This window comes from Drosophila yakuba, chromosome X, assembly GCF_016746365.2.
Source record: "Drosophila yakuba strain Tai18E2 chromosome X, Prin_Dyak_Tai18E2_2.1, whole genome shotgun sequence".
NCBI lineage: Eukaryota > Metazoa > Arthropoda > Insecta > Diptera > Drosophilidae > Drosophila > Drosophila yakuba.
This window is the reverse complement of record NC_052526.2, coordinates 2,331,218-2,350,026: the sequence shown is the minus strand read 5'-3', so window position 1 is coordinate 2,350,026 and position 18,809 is coordinate 2,331,218. Positions and strand designations below refer to the sequence as shown.

At 45.4% G+C, this 18,809-nt stretch overlaps 4 protein-coding genes across 5 annotated transcripts; 2 read left to right on the top strand and 2 right to left on the bottom strand.

Moving 5' to 3' along the window:
• Nucleotides 1-218: 218 nt before the first annotated feature.
• On the top strand, nt 219-2,382 carry LOC6524028 (protein swallow). The gene is made up of 3 exons (XM_002099864.4): nt 219-602; nt 678-1,505; nt 1,568-2,382. The coding sequence occupies exons 1-3, from the start codon at nt 317-319 to the stop codon at nt 2,113-2,115; spliced, it is 1,662 nt and encodes a 553-aa protein (XP_002099900.1). The 5' UTR covers nt 219-316; the 3' UTR covers nt 2,116-2,382.
• Nucleotides 2,383-2,593: 211 nt separating this feature from the next.
• Nucleotides 2,594-12,675, bottom strand: LOC6524027 (probable citrate synthase, mitochondrial). The gene is made up of 3 exons (XM_002099863.4): nt 12,451-12,675; nt 4,090-5,067; nt 2,594-3,952 (listed from the first exon to the last, which is right to left on the bottom strand). The coding sequence occupies exons 1-3, from the start codon at nt 12,658-12,660 to the stop codon at nt 3,581-3,583; spliced, it is 1,560 nt and encodes a 519-aa protein (XP_002099899.2). The 5' UTR covers nt 12,661-12,675; the 3' UTR covers nt 2,594-3,580.
• Nucleotides 12,676-12,964: 289 nt separating this feature from the next.
• Nucleotides 12,965-13,838, top strand: LOC6524026 (NADH dehydrogenase [ubiquinone] 1 alpha subcomplex subunit 13). Its single transcript, XM_002099862.4, has 3 exons — nt 12,965-13,114; nt 13,170-13,286; nt 13,361-13,838. Exons 1-3 carry the CDS (start codon nt 13,060-13,062, stop codon nt 13,717-13,719), a joined length of 531 nt encoding a protein of 176 aa, XP_002099898.2. The 5' UTR covers nt 12,965-13,059; the 3' UTR covers nt 13,720-13,838.
• A 333-nt stretch (nt 13,839-14,171) lies between these two features.
• Nucleotides 14,172-16,385, bottom strand: LOC6524025 (zinc finger and SCAN domain-containing protein 31). Of its 2 annotated transcripts, none has more exons than XM_015189949.2 (2): nt 16,064-16,385; nt 14,172-16,006 (listed from the first exon to the last, which is right to left on the bottom strand). In XM_015189949.2, the coding sequence occupies exon 2, from the start codon at nt 15,966-15,968 to the stop codon at nt 14,817-14,819; it is 1,152 nt and encodes a 383-aa protein (XP_015045435.1). In that variant the 5' UTR covers nt 15,969-16,006; nt 16,064-16,385; the 3' UTR covers nt 14,172-14,816. The 2 variants fall into 2 exon arrangements, with proteins under 2 accessions (XP_015045435.1, XP_002099897.1); XM_002099861.3 differs by having other exon boundaries at nt 16,128-16,385.
• Between the last annotated feature and the right edge of the window lie 2,424 nt (nt 16,386-18,809).

Below are 18,809 nucleotides of genomic sequence, written 5' to 3'. Positions count from 1 at the left end.
TCCCGTCTCTGGTATATTTTCATGCCAATCGGAAGCTTAAAATGGTATTTTTTCAATTCTATGCCGGATTTTATTTAAATTAATTGTTTTGGAGTACCAGGAAACTTTAAACATTTAATTGCTCAATGCAAAAGTTGAATTTACCTTGACAATGTAGTTCACTGATTGGAAATGGTCACACCAGCCATTTTCGAGTTAACCGGAATGTAACGGCGCTTTTCCAATCTCCAATTGGAGTCCGCGTGTAGTTTCTGTCTTGTGTTAGTTGTATTATTTTCCCCGCTTTTCCGCTTTTTTGCGTTCCGTGTGCAAGGAAATGAGTCTGCAGGACGAGAGTTTTCCGGCGGACGAGCTGTTTGACCAGCTGAACAATTTAAGTAGCGGTGGCGCCAGAAACACCTGGTTCTCGGAACACCATCAGCCGGCCGCCTTTAAGCGGGATCCGGCGCCATTTTTGGAGATCGTCTACGCGGATGCGGATTTCGATGCGGATGGGGATGCAGATGTGGCCAACAAGAGCGCCAAAACTTGCGTTAGCGATCCCGTGGGTCGCGATCAGGAGGATGAAGATGAGGATGAGGACGATGATGAGGATGTCGATGGTAAAAAGTGCTCCCTTTACTTGGTGACCTACACTGGGAAAAATATTAAAAATATAAATTATTGTGTTCAACCAGGTGATGGCCGTAAACTGGGTGGGGAGAAGGCACCGTTGGGAAGCGGACGCTCCAGCAAGGCGGTTTCCTATCAGGACATCCACTCGGCGTACACGAAGCGCCGCTTTCAGCACGTGACCAGCAAGGTGGGCCAGTACATAGCGGAGATCCAGGCGCAGGACCAAAAGAGACGCAATGCAGCATTAACCGGCATCCAGCGGGTCAACTCCATGCCAGAAAGTCTAACGCCCAATTCGCAGCGGGCGTTTGACCATGATGATGAATTCAAGGTGCACAACTGCCAGACGCCCACCAACGCGAACTGCAATGCCAATTCGAACAACTCCAGCTGCAACTATGAGCGATTGGTGGCCGAGAACGAGAGCCTGCACCAGGAGATCGAGGCACTAAAGGTCGAGGCGAAGCGCCTGCAGACGGTCAACGTCTTTGTCCAGGAACGACTGCAAAGAAAGATGGATGATTTCCTGAATGTAAAGCGCAATTTCGAGAACCTGCGCAATGAGCTAAGCGATTGCCAGCAGAAACTGAGACGCCAGCAGGGCTACTCACAGCAATCCCTGAACTACATTCAACCGGCGACCTTCGCCAAGGGCACACAAACGGATTCCCTGGTGGCCGCCATCTCTGCGTCCGGGAATGGCCTTGTCACACCCCATCCCCTGGGCAACCTGACGTACAACAGCAGCAAAGGATCCATCGAGATGGCACTGCTTAGTGTGATGCCCTCTGCCCGGGTGGCCCAGAATGCCGGCCACAGCCAACGCGTGATTCACCCACAATCCTTGGACTTTAGCAGCGTTAGCACCGAAGCTGATGGCAGCGGAAGTGGTAAGGATCTGTATTAGAATAGGAATTTAGATAGCATGGATAATGATTGATTTCTTTTCAAGGCGAACCTCGTGTGAGCTCCGTATCCAGACCGTTGGTCAGAAGAACCCCGGCGCCCAACAACTCGGAAACCAGTCAGCCGAGCAGCAACGACTCGGCCATCGAGGTGGAGGGCCACGAGGATGAGCGGCCCAGCTCCAGGCGGCAGTGGACCCACCAGGAGGAGCGCACCTCCTCCCGGCAATGGGATCATCAGCACGAGCGCATGTACTACTTTGACAAGCGCAACAACCGAGTCATTGAGGTGATGGGCTTCAACATCAGTCAGGGTCGGAACCAGAGCCGAGACACCATTCACAATCAGAGCATCAGCGATAGCCAGGCGCATCTGCTGGTCCACTCGATGTCGCAGTCGCAGGTGGAGACGCATGTCCACTTTAGGAGCAAGAGGACGACACTAGGCAGCCGGGTGCTCCGTTTCCTGGGGCCCTGCGTTCGCTGTCGCAATGGTTCTAATGGGGAGCCAATGAACGGCAGCAATGCCACATACACGGTGGCTTTGCCTCCGATGTCGGAGGAGGAGTTCATAGACCCAAGGAACCAGCGTTAGTCCCTCCCCCCCCTTATTTCTAATCTTTTATTTATTTTTTGTATGTATAATCATATCTTGTTATTTTATGTCGCGTTAAGTTATCCATGTAGTGCAAATTTTAAATGCCACCGTATTCAGTTAACCAATATGTGCATGAATGTATAATCAAATTAAAAAAAACCGTAAGTAACTTTCCCCAAAAAAAAATAGGAAACTTTTTTGCAAATTATATAGTGAAACGTTGTATTTATTTATATTCAAGTAAATTTACTTGTTTTAATAATACGTTCGCAAGGGACTTTGTAAAGGACTGGTGACAAAATGTAAGTTATTTCATCAATCGAAATGATGTTAGTCCACGAATCACATGCTGACTCGGTCACACTAACAGTGGCCGCTTCGGCGACTTACGCCACACCGACAGTTGACAGATGTCAGCATTCGTTACCAAAATGTTCGCACCCTTTCGCGCCGAAAATGGACAAACGATCTTCGATTCAAGTTTGCTAAGATTTATTGTGGGTTTTGTTTGCTTTCTCGAATACACTTGCACGGCAATGAACGAACGCTTTTGCAGCTTCCACTGGTGGAGTTGACAATAACTACTCACTATGCATTATATTATTTATTGTTCTGTTTTTTTATTGAGTTTTTTCAAATGTTTTTGTTGGTTTCTTTACACTTGTTTTTGTATTGTATTTCTCGTTTGTATCTTGTTTGCATAATAAATTATAGTTAAATTAAAAGTAAAATGTTATCAAGTTAGTAATTTTTTTTTTTAAGTTTTCAGGCGGGGTGGGTGGTGTGCTGGTGGGTCGGGCGGTTGGGGGGATTAAATCATTAGGCATTAAGGTCGTGTTGTGGTTAGTCGATCGGCTAAGATGAACAAAAAAAAAACATAACAAACTTAATAAAGAGTGGGGATCGTGGGCGTGTGGGCGGGTTCTTGGGTGGGGGAAATGCTGAACATAAACAATAGGCGCAAACATTTTTCTCTCTCTGCCTGTCCCTATATATATAGTCAATCGTACATATGTATATATGTATATATATATATATAGCTTATACAAATAATTAAGTGGTTGCTTGTCGGTTTCTCTTCGTTAATTATTTTACTACTAAAAATAAGTGTTTGCCTTATTTCCAACTTATTGTTTGCAGTTGCAGTGTGTTGCAGTTTTCCTCTGGTTTTCGTTTTTGTCCTATTGGTTCGTATTTGGTTGCTGTTTTCCTCAACTACACATCTCCAACTCTTTAAATATCAGCGTCGTCATATCGATATCCATCCCATCCCATCCCATCCTAATCCAATCCAATTTAATCCAATCCAATTCAATCCAATCGATTCTCTCTCTCCCTCGTCCCTCGTCAATTACAATCTACAGCTTTTGCATTTTTCGTCCATTCGTCCTCTGGCTATAAAAGGTTGAACTCCAGCAACTCCCGCTCCTCCTGCTTCTGCTGCTCTTGTTGCTCCAGTTGCTTACTTCTGGACCATCTTGACCAGCAGATCGGTGGAGAATGACTTGGGGCGCTCGATGGGCAGGCCGAGGGCGCGATCCCAGACGAGGGAGGCCAGCACGCCGAGGGCACGGGACACGCCGAACAGCACGGTGTAGTAGTTCATCTCCTTCATGCCGTAGTACTGCAGCAGCACACCGGAATGGGCATCTACATTGGGCCAGGGGTTCTTCACCTTGCCGGTCTCGGTCAGGATTGGGGGCACCACCTTGTAGATCTTGGACACCAGCTGGAACGTCTCATCATCGGGCAGGTGCTTCAGCGCAAACTCGCGCTGGCAGGTGTAGCGGGGATCGGTCTTGCGGAGCACGGCATGTCCGTAGCCGGGAACCACCTGGAAAATGGCCAAGTAGTTTCGATAAATAAGCAGCTCTTGTTTTTTACATTATTTAAATATTTTTTAAACAGCTTGTTAGTAATTTTTTGACAAAATAATAAGGTGTAATTAAATTCATGAAGAAATGAGCTTACCTGTCCGGACTTGAGGGTCTTCCAGATGTACTCCTTGAGCTGCTCCTCCGAGGGGTTGTTGCCGGCCTCCTTTTGCAGCTTGCGCAGCCACACGAGCACCTCCTGGTTGGCCAGGCCGTGCAGTGGACCAGCCAGACCGTTCAGGCCGGCGGCGAACGAGAGGTAGGGATCGCTGAGGGCGGAGCCCACCAAGTGAACGGTGTGGGCGGACACGTTGCCACCCTCATGGTCACTGTGGATGGTCAGATAGAGACGCATCAGCTCGGTGAAGGGGGCGTTGTCGTAGCCAAGCATCTTCACAAAGTTGGCCGACCAATCCAGGCTGGAGTCAATCGAACGGGAGCCCTTGCCGCCGCGATAGGTGTTGCAGTAGATGGTGGCCGCCACCACTGGCAGCTTGGCAATCAGGTCCATGCTGTCCTCGTAGACGTACTCCCAGTACTTGCTCTTGTGCACACCATCCGAGTAGGCCTTGGCGAACTTGCTGTCGTGATTCAGCGCGGTGACGGCGGCGGCAAACTGCGACATCGGGTGCAGGGTGGTGGGCATGTTGTTCAACATGGTAACCACGTGCTGGGGCAGGGCGGCGCGCTCGGCCCATTCGCGGGACAGCTGCTGCACCTGAGACTTGGTAGGCACCTCGCCGGTCAACAGCAGCCAGAAGAGACCCTCGGGCAGGGGCTCGGTGCCGCCATCGGCGGCGGGCAGAACCTTTTGGCACTCGGGAATGGAGAGGCCGCGGAAGCGGATGCCCTCGTCCGCATCCAGCACCGAGGTCTCGGTGACCAGGGCCTTGATGCCGCGCATGCCGCCGTACATCATGTCGATGGTCGTCTCGCCCATCTTGGTGGCGCCATGCTGCTTGCGGAAGTTCTTCACGCGCTCCTGCTCCTGGGGCACCTTGGCGGTCAGCACGTCGCGCAGGCTCTTGCCATCGGCGGCGATCGTGCGGACGTAGGATCCCACATTTGGCAGTTTCTGGAAAGGGAAGGAGTGGGAAAATCCCAGTTAGTTTGGAAATTGGATACAGAAAGCGGAAGAAATATACAAAAACATTATGCTACATTCAAAAATACTGGTTTATCATTTTGGGAGGCCTCATTATTGCCTGTCAAAGAATGAACCTTTACAATTTCCGTGTAATCGGCGGACTGCAGGTAATGAACCGCATTCTTGACTGTAATATTTTCCGTGTAAATAAATACTGAAATCTTGTTCAAACAAAAGAAACGAACGGTTGCAAATGAACAAGGGCATTGGCTTCCACTACTGATAAAGATATGATCGATCAAGATCCCAGCCAGTTGGATGCTCAAGGAATGTTATCGTTTATTGTCTATCAATTTATCGACGGCAATCGCCATCGAAGCTTTCTAGCATTGCAAAAAAGCGAAATATTAAACATACATATGAAAGATAATGTAGAAATTCGATTTAAGCCCCATAGAACATAGAACATAGAAACTCACGCTAATTCGCCAAAGACTGACAACTAACAAGCACTTCCGATCAATGTTATCGATTGCAAGCGACCGCTTCATTGTCTGTCATTGAACGACGCTTTCAAGTACAAGGCGAAACGCACATTCATGTGCATTCACATACATGTATGCATATTGAGTAATTCCCCCCGTCTGTGTGGCCGTCTGAGCTCAGCTGATAAAGCTGCACTGCCCCATGGGTTATGTCAGCAGCATTTGAGCACTTTGCATTTCAGTGACTCAGATTCCCAGGCCAGATTCCCGGGTTGGACGAATTGACCAAGTGACAAACTGACAAACTGTGGCACGAGTGTGGCACAAACAAATGTTTGCCGGCATTTAATTGAATTCAACTTAACAGCCGGTTCACTGAACCGCCCCCAACACTAACTCACCTGACTCACACAATTGCATTTATTTTCCCCATTCGTATAAATTGTATATGCAAAGGAATTGTTTCGAGATCATGTATATATAGTGGTTGAACGATAGAAGGGAGGATTCTTTAATTGAAAAGTCCATCTTTCCTTCTTTCAATAGTCAAAATATATGTTTAAGATCATCAACTTTTCAGCTAACATTAAAAACCATTTGGAAGTTGACCAAATGAAATGATATCACAAGAAAGGAAAATGTGTAAGAAATGATTAAATTAAATTCATTTAAATAAATTGAAAATGTGTAGTATGGATCCCGATCCCGATCTCGATCCCGATCCCCTCAGAACTGGAACAAGCAGTTGATCTTTACCCACGCGTTGGCATTTGTCAAATAAAACGAAGCGAAGTGGCATGGAAAATGGGCTTCCGAGCCGAGAGTCCAATTTCAGTTTCAATTCCGATTCCGATTCTGAATCCGAATCCGAATCCGCTCGGCAGGCGCAAAGTGCGATTTTGTATTTGATTGACAGGCGTAGAGCCCCCCTCTCTCTCCCTCCATCTCCCCCTCCCCTCAACACTCTGGCTCGATTTTCTTTATTTTTCTGGTTGCGCGGCCAGTGGGTCAACAAATTCAATTAACCAAGTGAACTTGTGGCGCCGCCTGCAAAATTGAATTGCATGATTCGCGGACCTGCCATTTGACACAAGCGACTACCGGTTTGGGTTTTGGCCTTCATCCATTCAAATTCATTGATAAAACGCATTTGCCTTTTTCGCCAAGCTCGACGTGGTAATTAATATACCGATAATAGCCGCGTAGCGTACCAAAATATGTAACCAAAGTCCGTTGACAACCGCAAATGCTGGTTTTTTGCTACCACAAAAGAAGCACTGAGCGAAATCGGTGGCGCCAAATATGCACTATATTCAATATAAATACAATTTCATAGCTATTTTTGTTGCTGTGTCGTGTGGACACAGCACAGCAACCCAAGAAACCCAAGATGTTGGGGGGAAAACATCGTTTTGTAGCCATTGCGGCAAACCGCAAGGGAAACGCTCGTGTTTCTAATGCTAATTGAGCTGTCAACCGAGTGGTTTTTGCCTGGGAAAATGCCTTGCATAACACCCAAAACTGGGCAAAACACCGAAAGACCACGCACCAGTGTACCACTGTACTGCTTTACCACTATACCGCTGTACCACTGTACCGCTGTACCACTTTAGCACTGTACCACTGTGCCGCTGCTATCTAATCGCTATGCTCTGCAATTATTTCACTTTTCCGGAGTGGCGTGGGGTAGGGGGAGGGGGGAGGAGTGGTGAGGGGATGGGGGGTCACTTGAAGTGAGCCTGAGGCTCGACGCGAGAATACACTTGTACACGACTGGAGGGCCCATTATCTGGAGCAGAGGCGCGCGTTCATCTGCTGATAAGCCCAAGCCCCCGAGAATGGGCGACTACTACTACCCAAGTCTAGTAGTTGTATTTGTAGTAGTATTAGTAGTAGTAGTAGTGGATGTTCCGAATGGATTTCAAGGTCTCACGCGCCGGCAATTATCGCATGTCTAACTATGGGCCGTTGGCCGTCCCGGCTGCGTTTGCCATGTCATCAAGGAAGCGCTCTGGACTCGCGTGTTGTGACGGCGCCGGCAGACTTGCTCCACTTCTTTAACCTCGATCGAATGATCGAATCTGCTCCATTGGGTTACGCAATGTATATATATGTATATATGTGCGAAAACGAAACAAAACCTTGAGAAAAGCCGGGAAAGCCTCGATCAGCAAGCGCCGAGCAGAGTTGTCATCGAGGTGAGCCGCCGATGACCCCGTGGAGATGGAATCAAGTGTTCCACACAAACACAGTGACTACAGTGAAGCACCATCGGAAGCACAACTTTAAATGAAACACTACCAATGTGTAGACATCTTCCCCAAGCCACCAAATATGCAATTCATATGCAATGCGAGTTATGCAACTGGCAAAGTGCATTGTGGAGCGAAGCCTGCACTTCAATCGCTTGGCATTTGAATGGTGATCATGGCAACGGTTGCATCTATGCACTTTGGATGAATGGTGGTATGGGTTTGGGTAGGGGTAGGGGTATGGGAACCTTGAGCTCTCCTTGCCTCGCGTGACGTTTTCAATTCGACTTTAATGATATCTGCTATTAGAGAACGGACCGGACCGCCGCCTGTCAGTTGTCTAATAATTGCACTCCGAGTTAATCGTCTTAATTAAGTTTAGTGCGCTGTGTTTGCCATTCGGTGCGTTAGTAGTAGTGCTTTTTTTTTTATTGTGTCTCTCTCCCGCCGAAAGTAAACGGACATCATCAGACAATCGCATCGCATCGCATTGAAAGTACCGACGACCGCGTGACGTAATCGCGACACTCAACTAAATTCAACTCAACTCAACTTAAGTCAAGTCAACTGGAGAATCGTTTCGTATTGGATTGGATCAGTTGAACAAACTTCAGGCGACGACTGTCCGTTGTTGCCGGGTCGAATTTTTCCCCTCAGTCATTTAAAATGCTGTAAAATACAAAGTCTGACTAAGCGAAGATCATAATGGGGGGATTTTGCGAGGAATTACGGGGCATGCGTCGTAAGCAGATTCAAATTTGCATATTACATTGGCAAGATTCCGGTTCCCAAATTTCCAAGTACTTAAGATCTTTGACGCGATGTTCGAAAGATGGAAACAAGTTTTTGGTAACACAATGCTTTCTAATTAGTTGGTATTTTAAATAGAACTTTTTGCTCTTTGTGTAGACCATCAATCATACGGATACATTTGTATCTTGTATCTACAAAAACTGTGCAATTTGCGCATTGCGAAACCGCCCAAATAGCATATATAACATATATAGTATGTATACAAATATTTGGCCGTCTTTTTATCATGACCAAAATATAAAACTGATTGAGTTAACACCTTATTCGCATTCGCATTCCCATTCGCATTTCCAGTTGGTTGGGGGGCTTTGCGTGTCCGCTTTATCAGCGATATGGCGACGACGTTAACCGATCATGTGCCCCAGCCGCAAATTTGTCACGCTTATCAGTCCGCTTCGAAAACGAGGGGGTGTTATAAAGGGGGCTTATGCCGTATAGTACATATGCTATACCACATATACTAGTTGGAGATATGGAGGGAGACTGGGCGTGGCATCGCAGAGAAGCTACAAGGCAAATGACTTGCTATCAAGTGCTGCACGCAATGTGGATTTAGACCATTTACCCGATATTAGTTGCAAATTATACAGGAAGATATATAATATAAATATATAACAATAGATCTTTTGATTGGCAATGCATTTAGTATTGTTTGGCAATGAATTCTCCCAACAAGGTGACATTTTCTACTGAGTTGCATAACCCTGCGATTGTTATAATTGTACTATGCTGATAAGTTGATCGTGCGGATTAGTTTTATAAAAGAAAGACAGCATGAAGTTTATGCCACACATAATATGTAAATTGGGATCATAAAGTTTTAATTGGTGGGAGAAACCCTAAAGCTGATAACAGAAGTTGATACCAAATATTAATATACGAGGGTTTCATGAATTATTTATTATACCGATGGCAAGACGGGGGTTTTCGTCGCATTTTAACCATGAATGTACATATGTATGAATGTAGTTTGGCCAAAAAATCGATGTGATGATTTGGGACCCGATTCTTGGTGGCATTATCTCGTATTTTGGGACTGTCAAACTTTCCATGACGCCTGTTTAAGAAGGTGGCGTTATCATGCGCATAACTAGAACTATGGATTGGCGGTATAATCCAGGTGGAAAAAGGTCCACTTGAGCTTTGACCACTGGTCGTAAAATCCCGATTTAGATTCCCTAATCAAAAATGCGCACAGGTCGTAAAACCTAATGTACAAATTGTGGAATATACATTATGCATTTGCTCTTATGCAATCGCTTGATCATCTGTTTACTTCTTCCACTCTCTCCCTCGCTCTCACTGGCTCTTGGTTTGTTTTGGAAAAACAAAAGGAAAAAGGGTTGTGGGCGTTACGTAAGAATTGTCACGATTTGTGACGTATTAGCGGAGAGGCGATAAAAAATTTCGCGTGTTGCCATTTCAGCAGACTACGTCAAACGCAAATAAAACCAAACTATTTTGTTTTGGCCAAGAAAACACTTGGTAAAATAATGTGGGTTATTGGCCAATTCGCCGCATAGAAATTAGATTATAACATAGACAATAATTGCTCGAACTAGCAAACAAACAAATTACGCCTTTCCTAGTTTAACATTTACAGGAATTATTTATAGAGAAAATACGCAAAAATCAAAAAGCAGAAAAATAAAAAAAAAAAAAAAAACGCGTCAGCTCCTAAATTTTCTTTTTTTTGGCAAACGGCCAGCGTTGGCAGAAGAGAAAAAAGATTTGGGGAGTGTGCATAACATTTGGCGAATCTACACGGCGAGAAATACTTATAATAATAATAATAATCAAATCTACATAACAGTCAACTGAAGCACTTGCTTACAATTACTGTCTCTTGTTTTTCATTTTCAATTATTATTAAAGTTAAATTCTCAACGATTGTTTGCTATGAAAGTTGACGAATTGACCCTAACTTTTTTGCCGGTGTATTTATTACCCAACGCAGGTCCAAAAGAAAGCAAAACAACCCCGGAAAAAAAACCAAAAGGAGGCTCGTCCTGCAAGCCCTTTTTTGTGTGTATGTGTTCGCCGACTGTGTGTGTGGGTGCGTGTGTCTGTATGTGTGTGTTGTATTGATTTTTCAATTATCAAATCGCAAGTTCTATTCTTTTCGGCATTTAACTTGTTCTCAGCATTATGCAATCCGCACACATGCAAATCTGCATGGCCGGTGAACGGCGGGTGTTGGGTGGTAAGTGGGCGTGCTGCTGCTGCTGCTCCTCCTTTTGCTTTAAGGTCATTCGGCGGACACTTCTCTTTTGCAAGAGAGAGATGGTGTGTCTTCCTTCTTTCGATTTTAGCAAGAACAACAACAATGAGAATAACGTGACACGCATGGGAAACGAAACGGGAACAAAAGAGAGGGGAAAAATGGTATTCTCTGTTTTTTTTTTTATCCGCTCTCCTCTCCCGCTGACTATCTCTCTCTGCCTTACGCTCTTTTTCTTAATTTCGCTCTGCGCCGTGGCATTTGTTTTTGTTGTTGTAAATTTACAAGAGGGCCAAAAATATATCAAGCCGGACTTGTGGAAATTTACCAAAAAATCAAAGGCGGATGGCCCAAAATGAGACAAAGTTCGTTAAACCCACAAAGAATACAGAGACTTTTATTTATAGGCATGCCGATGTTGCCAAAAAAAATATAAAGAAATGGGCGAATTTCATTTGGCGATTATGTAATGTATTAGAAAACACATACACATACGTACATACATGCATACACGTTAGCACTTATCATTCGCCAACAACAATAAAGCGAATAAAGTTTCTTAATCGCAAGCACATGTCTGGAAATTCTTTTTTTTTTCAATTCCAGCATGACGTGCGTGGAAGAAGAAGAGGAGGCAAAGGAGGAGTAGGACAAGATGAAAAAGAAGAGGGAGGGAAACAGGAGAGGAAGAAGGTGTTAACAACAGAAGCGACACACTTTACGGTTAAGCTGACTGGAAGGAGATATATGTATAGAGATCCCAGGAAAGCATGGGAATTCAATACACTCGACGAAAATCAAGGGGTAATTCGTAAAAATAAAGAAGAACTCACCTGCGCTTCGGCCAATTTGCGTGCGGAAATGCGATAGAACATGGTAATGCGATTACGTACGGCTGCGAGTAGAAGAAAAACACTTTCGCCTCGGCTAGAAAATCCCTCTCGCACTGAAAAACACACACACACAGAAAAAAATTTGCTTTCCTTTTTCTGGAAGTGAAGTGTTCTTTTCGTGGGTCTCTCGTCTAGCAGCTGCGCGGCAACTGAATGGCGCCAATCGCATTTTCTACGGGAAGGGGCGGCACGAGCGAAAAGAACACCCGCTAATTCCCACGCAGCGGTGTTTTCCGCTCTGCCGTGGCAAGGTCACACCAAAGGTGGGCTGCCTGCTGTGGTACTTAAAACTGAATCGCCCACGCCGCAAAGTCAATTTAAACAGATGCCTTTTGCTAAGGATGCATTTTGTGGCTAATAAGTGCATATAAATTGATATTTGCACACACTCAGACTGGTTTTTAATTCAGGGTCCTGGTATTAATTCCAGTCGACACTCCCACATCCCACGCATTTTAAACTGCTCTCTGACGTAGTCTGGTTGCTATAAAACAGAAATGCTGTTGCGGGCAAAATAATGTTTTATTTTGCGGGAAATTGGAAAAACTTTTTTAAAAATGATAATTTTTTATAATAAAGGTTTTATAATATTTATCGCTTAAAAGTCCAAAAAAAAACTTCGCAGATCCAAGAGTTTTGCTGGTTTGTACAGTTCTAACGCAAGCGAACGACGAAGTTAGATAAAGGATAAATTAAAAGAAACTCACTTGGGCATCCTGCATATCCGGCATGTTCAAGGATTCCTGAGTCTCCAATTGTGGCTGCTCCTTGAGGCTACCAGTCACATCATCATCCTGTTTGGAACGTATTCGGAAACTAATAGACTTGGAGTCCCACATAGAATTTTTGGCCAAATAACGCCGTTGCAAGAATAAATAATGGCCCAAAGAGGCATTATCAAGACGACGAACGAACATTAGTCCTGCTAGCGGTAAATAAAGAAAATACTTCGTAGTTTTTACTTCGCTTTTCCCTATTATTGTTAAGAATGTGGAAGCTAGTGATGTAGAATAGAAAATTATTTTGACAGGAAAGTGAGTGCGATAAAAGTAGGGATGGGATCAAACAGTTAGGGATACTGTATGAAGTTAAATTTAACAACGAACACACCGCTTAGCGTATACACTTTCTGTTTTGACGTGTTGCAAGAAAAGTTTGATAAAATAAAGCAAATTATCTTTACTTTAAAATCACAAAAGAAAAAATGTTTAAACTTGGTTTGCAGTTTTTTTGGTATTTGCTTCTTTTTTGGTATATTTATCGTTGCTCCTTGATATTTTACCCTGGCCAAAGTCAGGTCACACTGTCCTGGTGTTATGCAAAAAACGTCATTTTTTGACATTTCGACCGATTTTTTCCCTTTATTCGAGCGTAAGTTCCAAACTTACCGGGCAAATAGCCGACTAATATATACATTGTCCCGCAGGAGGAGTCACCATGGCGACGGCCGTGCCGCATTGTCCCCCGAAACAGGACCTTCCACCGCCGGGCGGCTACAAGAAGATCCCCTTTGCCCGCGTGCCACCAAAGAGCTACTTCACAGGTGAGCTCCAAACCCGATATCAACCCGATTAAAGCGTATTTATATGTACTGAAACTGTATCAATCCCTCGGCAGGCTTTACCACCATCGGCACCTACGTGGTTGTGACGGCCGTTGGCCTGGGAGTCTACTACTTGACCGCCAAGAAGGTGAAGCGCGACGAGATCGAGATGCGATCCGCCCAAAATGTCATCTTTCCTATTTTGGTGGCCGAACGGGATCGTGAATTCCTGCGCCAGTTGCGACGCAATCGGGACGAGGAGGCCGAGCTGATGAAGAACGTTCCCGGCTGGGAGGTGGGCACCTGGTATGGTGAGCCCGTCTTTAAGACCCTGCCCGAGGATACTCTGGTCACGCCCATTTTCAAGGAGTTCTACGCTCACTCCGACTGGAAGTCATACGCCAAGCGTGCCCACTTGAAGCTCTGGTCCTAAATCGGCCTAGTTAATGGATTAGTTAATGCCTAAGCCCGCTCCTTTTTGTTTGTAGATCCGCCTAAGCGTCAAAAAAGAAAGTATCGACCAATTATAATGTCAGATCAGATTGGCTGAAATACCGATTGTGTGTGTTTAATCCAATCCTGTGCTGGACCACCGAGGTTACCAGAGGTTTTCCGATCGGGGGCGTTGCCGTCCAACTGCAAACAGCCCATGAGCAGTGCTCAAAAATGGCCAAATATGATGGAGATTTGGTGGTCCAACAGCGGGGAATCCCAGTTGGTGTGTTTGCGAAAATAAATTTAATTGCAAATCTGCGGGAAATTCAATCTACAGCTCCTCGCAATGAATGCAGAAACAATAAATGTTGACCACATATGAGATATAAAAATGCTTACATTGGGATTATTAAAATAGCAATGGAGGCATCTTGCACAATTGAAAAAGCATTCTCGATTTAGTTTGTTTTTATTGAATTCAACATCGATTTGACGCTCGTTTTGTGTGTCAGCATTTCGGTTAGGGGTTATTACACAATAGCGGGTGATTGTGAGCTCTATCATTAAGTAGTCGTAATTAAAAGTAAGTAATATATATCTATACATTGGCCATCATTGCCATCCGTCTGTGTCCAACGTCCGCTCGTCGTTGGTGCTGCATTATCTCAAATTGAAAGCCACAGAGGTGGCCTGAAATCATAACATATACAATTTTGTGTTTAAGTGTGTGTTTGTTTGTGTACAATTAGGTAAAAGATAAACGCTCTCCTTTGGAATTGGTTGAAGAAAGTGGTCGTTGAGGCCCCCAAAAAAAAAGCGTGTGGTTTTGTGGTTTTGTTTGCGTGTAGATAGATGGCCAGCAGCTGCTCCTTGTGGATAATTCGTTATGATTTCAGTGGCCCGGGCGGCTAGTCTGAGTTCTGCATTGGCCGATTCATCAGAAACTAGCTCGTGCCCCTGCTAATCCTACTGCTCCTCATCTACGTACTCCTGCTTGATAACAACGTAACGTACTGGCGGCGGCGACTCCTGCTCCTCGCTCGCCGGCTCCAGCTGCTGCCGACGCCGCCAGTTGTCATCACGTTGAGGCCGCCTCTACTTCATGTCGCGTCGGCGCTTGATGCTGCCATCGCAGGTGGGCAGATGGCGCTGAAGGAAGCCCTCGAAAACGAACTTGCGGCCGCAGCGCTCGCAGCTGAACTCGCGCTTCTCCTCCACTTGCTGCTTGTGCTGGCGCAGTGCCTCCGCATTGGAGTACTTATCGCGACAGGCGTCGCAGGCATAGCGACGCTTCACCTGTCCTACATCAAAGACGACGGTGAAGTTCTGCGAACAGAAGGCGCACTGGAACTCCTTAACGACCACCTTCTTGCCGCCGTGCTGGGCGGCCAGGGCAACCGCCTCGGCCTCTAGCTTGTCCTGGTGCTTGTGCGACTCCATATGGGCGGCGAACTTGCCCTCGTCGACGAACTTGCGATAGCAGCGGGTGCAGCGGAAGGGCTGCTCGCCCGTGTGGCGCATCATGTGCTCCTTAAGGTAGGCAACCGAGTTGAAGATCTTGCTGCACACCTTGCACTTGCGGTCCTCGGCGGAGACCTCGTTCCTCTGGCGCAGGCAGGCGCGCATGTGAAGCTTCAGGGAGCCGGCGGCACTGTAGCAATTGCCGCAGTTGGGGCAGTAGAAGGTCTTGTTGCGGGCATGCGGATCTTGTTCGGCCTGATCGATGGTGCCCTCGAAAACAATGGAGCCCACCTCGTCTTCTTCCTCCTCCAATTCGGCTTCCTCGTGCTCCACAGTGACAATCTCATCGTCATGTTCTAGCTCCTCGCCCTCCTCGAGCTCTTCGTCCTCCTCGACCTCCTCATCATGCATATTGGGCACAATGTGAAGGATGGTGTGTGTGCCATCGCCCTGTTCGATGGTCTCCACCTCCTCGACGGTGCTGTTCTCGACCAGCTCCTGCAGGGTCACCGCGTGACCGTTCTCATCAATGATCACCTCCTGGGCATTGGCCAGTGCCTCGTGATCCCGATCGCTGAGGGTCACCACCGCTGTTTCGGTGTCATCGTCCTCGCCGGTGGTATAGGCATACGTATACTGCGTCTCCTGGCCGTCGTCCTCGTGCTCGTGGACGTGCTCCTCCTCCTCCTCGGGTTCCTCCTCGGGATCCACCTCGGGATCGTGCTGGATGAGCACGGGCACGATCTCCTCCTTCACGGTGGAGTACTTCACGCGCTTGGCATTCATATCGAGTTGGCTATGAGCAAGGGAGCTGCTGTAACGTCCTGCGGCGACAAAATCTGAAGCTAGATTGATTTGACAGCAGGTTTTGATTTTCCTACTTTGACAATATGATTTTCCCGGCTGACAGCTCTGCCTCTACCTCTACCTCTCCCGCTTCCTCACCCACTCTGCTCTGCTCCACCCCGCTCACGCGCTGTCTCTTTCGCTCGGCTGGAATCGAAATTGAAATAAATTTCGAGCACTTTGTGGCCAGCTGGAATCGGAACCCAATCCCCGCCTGCTTTCTCGCCAACTTCTTTTTGGCGGCCTTTCGCTCTGGTTTTTTTCCACAATAGTCAACACTATGCGTTTTGCAATTATTTGCCGTCCGTCACGATTCTACTTTTGTGGCAACTTCGGCCAAGATGGTGGACACTGGAAGTGGAGCTGCATGCGGTCTGGCCCGCCGCGTCAGCGATTTTTTAGTGCGTTTTTGGCATTTGGTATTTCCCGATCGCCACTATCTATCGGCACTGTAATCGGTAGTTTCCGACTATCTGGCAACGCCGCCCGTTTGGCGCGCACTTTAACGTAATTTTAAACAAGATGACGTGGTAAATACAAAAAAAAAATGTATTTAGTTTATTTCTAGTTTAGTATAAATCTAGTTTAGTTTAATTCCAGTTAAGTTTATTGTTTAAATACGTTTTTATTAATTGGGTTCCATTCCTATGTAGACAATTTAATGGATGTAAGCTACATGAAACATTTAACACCAGTGATATGCACTTAACAAATATATATGAATACCTTGCCCACATGGGAGTGGAACTACCCCCCTTAGCCCCATTGCCCCCCTATTTTCAGCGATTTAAAGACATCAAGACGTGCCCTGTCGTGAGGAAGATGTCAGGGAAATGGGCGAGATTATTTTCGCCACTGCATTTGTCACGTCGCCAAGCAATTTCTGCTTTTGGCTGCTCAATGGTCACAAAAAAAATTTGCCAGCGCCTCAGCGTGTCTAAAATTAGAGCTGCTATATGTGGAATTGCACTTAGAGTTTGTTTTGTTTTTCACGGCATTTCTATTAGCTGGCGTGTCACTTCTTTACACCCCCCAAGACGACCTTGAACCAATTATCGCCGATTGACGAGCGATCGACGGTGTCGGAAAAGCTCGTAACTGACTCAGCCGAACGCCAATTGAAGATCATTCAGCGAATTCCCATGAATGGAAAGTTTTTGCTTCGTTAACCCTCTAACTATCATTTACCTAGCTATATTTATCCGAATAGTTAAATATTTATCTTGCATTAGTATTATTTCAAAAAGCTTAAGAAGTTCAATATTAAAACGGATTATAGCAGTATGTAATCGAAGAATGAAACCTTATTTTACATTATTGTGAAATCTAGTGGGACAGATGCTTGTTTTTAAGTTAAAGATACCGGAATTGAAGGTTCTGAAGTGCATAACTGCGTAAACAAAAATAGTTCCATGGAGTGGAAAAGGGCTAATGACGCGCCATCACATGAGCACCAAGATTGCAATCTAAATATCACAAGTCAATTGCGTCAGTGGAGGGTACAAAATTCCAAAGTTCTTTATTTATTACTACATGGGGGTTCCGTTGCCCTTCCAATCATCGCTTTCTGGTCACTTGAGTGGGTCAAAAGTATGCATAAATGTAAATGTGAATCTCTGGCAGATTGAGCCCAACGTGGCAATCACGTTTTTATTCAGACGAATGAATGCCAACTATCAATTGCATCAGAATAAATTACGGCTTATAAAGAAGGTAATATTTCATATTGTCGCTCTGTATCAAAATTTATAGGAAATCGCAAGTTCAATAGGGTTAATTGCGGCTTAATTGTTAGTCGACTACCAACAATATCGGCTTCAAAATCGAACACATATGACGTGTATATTTGTTAAAGGAATATATACTTATATATTTATTGGCTGATAAGAAAATTGTGGTAGGTTGTAGTTTAGGCTTATCGTGCACTTTCAGCAAAAGCCCTCACATAAAATGTCCCCGGGGAAAAAGATCCTCCATTTGCTTGATTTGCAGTTCTAGAAAATTCTACAGTCTGCAGTTCTTAAATCTTCCATCGTCACCCTATACTATTTTTCATATAAACTGCAATACAATGTCTTCAATTTCATTTCATTTTCACTAACAGTTTTAAATTGCTTTCCCATGATGATTGACTGAATGATTGACTGAAATTGATTGAGTACCGGCTAAGTGCTAGCAGAAATTTCTGGAAAATTCCGGACATTTAGAAATGCTGAAACTAAAATGAAATTATATAGTATTTTGGTGGCATTAATGGCAGTAATGGTTCCCTTGGCAGAACACCTGTTTCAATTTTGATTTATTAACCCTCAACCGCACAAGTTATGTACATACCAATTTCCTGTCGCCGCTTTTCTGCTCAAGCATTTTCCAGCTATTTCGTCATTTCACAAAAGTTTTCCCCTCTCGTCTTTCCCTTTATTTTGCGCCTCTTATTGATCAATTTCACTTGGCGCCGAGGTTTCAGCCAATGCAACAGCTGTTCACAGGGGGGAGGGGTAGAGGGGTGGGTGGGTTGATGATTTGGGGGTGTTTTGGGGTGCTTGGCTGGGCGCCGAAGGGGTGGTACGCAATCAAAAGACAGTCATTCGCGAGTGGAAATTTCCATTGCAATTTTTCGTGTAATTGAAGCGGCTCCACTTAACCCTAGAAGCCCCAAATTGAAATGTACATACGGTATATTACATTTTAATACATTAAATTATACCGATGTGCATTTGTAACCAAGAGTTGTGTTTTTTATGTTATAATATAGCGAGTTGGGAAATCCAGCAAAGCGCA

Excerpts from the sequence above, each read along its gene's own strand:
- LOC6524025 (XM_015189949.2), bottom strand. The coding sequence starts at position 15,968 with ATGAATGCCAAGCGCGTGAAGTACTCCACCGTGAAGGAGGAGATCGTG.
- LOC6524027 (XM_002099863.4), bottom strand. The coding sequence starts at position 12,660 with ATGTTCGTTCGTCGTCTTGATAATGCCTCTTTGGGCCATTATTTATTC. Across the intron at positions 5,068-12,450 it reads CGGATATGCAGGATGCCCAA|AAACTGCCAAATGTGGGATC; the intron begins GTGAGTTTCTTT and ends TTCCCTTTCCAG. Across the intron at positions 3,953-4,089 it reads AGACCCTCAAGTCCGGACAG|GTGGTTCCCGGCTACGGACA; the intron begins GTAAGCTCATTT and ends GCCATTTTCCAG.
- LOC6524026 (XM_002099862.4), top strand. The coding sequence starts at position 13,060 with ATGCAAAAAACGTCATTTTTTGACATTTCGACCGATTTTTTCCCTTTA. Across the intron at positions 13,115-13,169 it reads TTTTTTCCCTTTATTCGAGC|GAGGAGTCACCATGGCGACG; the intron begins GTAAGTTCCAAA and ends ATTGTCCCGCAG. Across the intron at positions 13,287-13,360 it reads ACCAAAGAGCTACTTCACAG|GCTTTACCACCATCGGCACC; the intron begins GTGAGCTCCAAA and ends ATCCCTCGGCAG.
- LOC6524028 (XM_002099864.4), top strand. The coding sequence starts at position 317 with ATGAGTCTGCAGGACGAGAGTTTTCCGGCGGACGAGCTGTTTGACCAG. Across the intron at positions 603-677 it reads CGATGATGAGGATGTCGATG|GTGATGGCCGTAAACTGGGT; the intron begins GTAAAAAGTGCT and ends GTGTTCAACCAG. Across the intron at positions 1,506-1,567 it reads AGCTGATGGCAGCGGAAGTG|GCGAACCTCGTGTGAGCTCC; the intron begins GTAAGGATCTGT and ends TTTCTTTTCAAG.